The sequence below is a fragment of the Myotis davidii genome, unplaced genomic scaffold (genome assembly GCF_000327345.1).
Source record: "Myotis davidii unplaced genomic scaffold, ASM32734v1 scaffold221, whole genome shotgun sequence".
In the NCBI taxonomy this organism is placed as follows: Eukaryota; Metazoa; Chordata; class Mammalia; order Chiroptera; family Vespertilionidae; genus Myotis; species Myotis davidii.
This window is the reverse complement of record NW_006293349.1, coordinates 6624004-6626661: the sequence shown is the minus strand read 5'-3', so window position 1 is coordinate 6626661 and position 2658 is coordinate 6624004. Positions and strand designations below refer to the sequence as shown.

The following is a 2658-nucleotide window of genomic DNA, read 5'->3' as shown; positions in this document are numbered from 1 at the left end:
TTTTCCTGTGAATTTGAAAATCAACCTTTTAATTTCCAAAATAATAAAAAAAAAAGTCGTTTGGATTTTGATAGGGAGTGCGTTGAATCTGTAGATTAGAGGGGAACTATTGCATCTTAATATTAGTCTTCCAATCCATGAACAAGGGATGGCTTCTCATTTATTAAGGCCTTTTTAAGTTTCTCTCAGTAACATCTTATAGCTGTCATTGTATAAGTCTTGCACTTCTTTTGTTAAATGTATTCCTAAGTATTTTATCCCTTTCCAATGCTGTTATAAATGAATTCGTTTCCCACAAGTGTTGTATTGTTCATTGCTAGTCTATAGAAATACAAGTAATTTTTGTGTCTCGATCTTCTGTTCTGCAGCCTTGCTGAACTCATTCATTAGCGCTAATATTCTCTGTGGATTCCTTTTGCTTTTCTGTACACAATATCATACCATCTGTAAATATGGTATGTTTGAGAACATTTTGGATGATATGTTTTTTACTTTATATTAGACCAGCCGTGGGCAAACTAAAAAAAAAAAAGACCGTACCCTTTTATGTAATGATGTTTACTTTGAATTTATATTAGTTCACACAAACACTCCATCCATGCTTTTGTTCCGGCCCTCCTGTCCAGTTTAAGAACCCATTGTGGCCCTTGAGTCAAAAAGTTTGCCCACCCCTGTATTAGATGCTGCAGAATTTCGTTGAGTTCATCAATTTTAGCATTAACAGAGTGAACAGTTTTGTTTTTTTTATGTTTTTCACGCAGGATAAACCACCCAGCAAAGAAAAATCCAAGACAACACTAAGATTTTTGCCACAGTCATCTACGGTAATTTCCCAATTATCACCACACTTTCTTGCTTTTATAATCATGTTGTGTACCAGTTTTCAAACTTGCAAATATTTTTCTGGTAGAGAGCAACTAGGAAGTACATATCTTAGGAAAAACGATAACCTTAATAAGTGAAGTATAAGCTACAGTGTCCTAGGATGTACAGAGCAGTGGAGTGTCCTGAATAAGCGAATTCTGAAGAGGGAGCAGTGTTGGAGTCAGGAAACGACTTGGGGTACAGCCTTGTCACGAATGGCTCTGGGGCTGTTGGGGAGCCACTGGGCTCCCTGAGCCCTCGTGTCTGGTCTGAGAAGGACAGGTGTGGATTTGGTGATCTCTGAGACGTTTCTCCCAGCATCAAAATGCTGGGGTGCAGCCTTTTCCATCATTTTGACTTTGAATTATTGTTGTCTCGTGGAAGCGACCGTTAAACACTTTCAGTTGGTAAAGTGCTGGGAAAGTAAGGTTTTACTGCAACAAAATTGACTGTTTAACAATTATGTTGAGTTAATGCCATTGAGCCACACGCTGGTGGTTCCTGGAAGTTGAGCCTAAGTGGACGTTCAGTGCAATTTGTTTTGCGACGTATTTTAAAAGCGCGGAATGAGCTATACCACGGAATCTGCCTTGCTTCCTCCAGAAACTATTTCTAATCATTTGAAACATAAGATTCTTTCAGCTTAAAAAATCTGGACTGGAAAATGTTCAGGCGAATGTCCCTCAACATCAAAGTACGTGTTTGACTGTGAACCTGTTTGCATTGCTACTGTCAAGATTACTGCACCCCGTTCTATAAAATGAAGTGATATAGTCCTTTTTGTTATTTCTGCAAAGATCTAGTTTAAGTTTTCTAGCTTAAAAGACAAAGACCTGATAGCCAATCAGTGATTCTCTCTCATCGTTGATGTTCTATCTTCCTCTCCCTCTCCCTTCCTCTCTGAAGTCATTAAAAAAAAATATATTTTTTTTTTAAAAAAATTTTTTTAAAAGAGGCAAAGACCTGAAATGGGACAGACTTTTTCTCTTTAAGAACTTAACACATTTTAAAACTGAAAAAAAGTCACTGTTAGTTTCTTTTTTTAATGTTACTAGGATATAGGTGTAGAAATGTCATCTAAATTTAAATTTACTGAGTGAAATATTCAGTGGCTGAGATGAATACTCTTTTCTAGCCAATGAGGCATATAATTATCTAAAATGTTTTTGTCGGCTGATTTAAACCTTATGCTGTGTTCATATTTAACTGTATCTAGCAATTTTCCTTCCATATCCTTTGGGTTTTATGTCTTTTAAGATAAATCATATTTTTAAAATATTAAAAAATAGCCTAGTGAATAACAATTTTCCATGTGAGTATGAAGGTTTGTACTTGAGTAAAAGTTCCCCATAGAGGTTAAGACCTGAGTGACCTTCATCCCAGACCTCATGCTGCTGCAGGTCATCCCTGACCTTGAAACCAAGGGGCCAGCTGGCGCCTCCAGCTGCTGGGGGCCAGCGGCCCCCCTTGCAGCCCCTTGCACTCTCCTCACGGCCCTCCCCCACCCGGACTCCTTCCTGGAGAAGGAGGGAGCCGGAAGACGATGGGCAGGCCGCCGAGTTTTAAGTTGCCTCTGCTTGTTTCCGAGTGGGAGAGGGGCCTGGACGGGGCTGTGAGCTCCCTGTTTGGGGGTGGCCGGAAGCAGGGGCCTGGGCGGGGGGAGAGCGAACCCAGGAAGAAGGGAAGCCGGTATCGGGGTGTGGCCCCTCCGGGACTGAGCAGCGGAGAGCTGTCCCGGCGGGGAGGCCAGGGAGCCAGAGGGTATGGCAGGCACAGGCCCGAGCTCAGCTGTAA

General features: G+C 41.1%; 1 protein-coding gene across 1 annotated transcript in view; it reads left to right on the top strand.

Annotated features, from left to right (window-relative positions):
• Window positions 1-746: 746 nt before the first annotated feature.
• The window catches only part of DNAH7 (dynein, axonemal, heavy chain 7), a 150787-nt gene continuing 148875 nt past the window's right edge, over window positions 747-2658 (top strand). The window contains exon 1 of the mRNA XM_015566120.1: window positions 747-824. Within this exon, the coding sequence (XP_015421606.1) occupies window positions 747-824 (78 nt within the window). The remainder of the gene's footprint in view (window positions 825-2658) is intronic.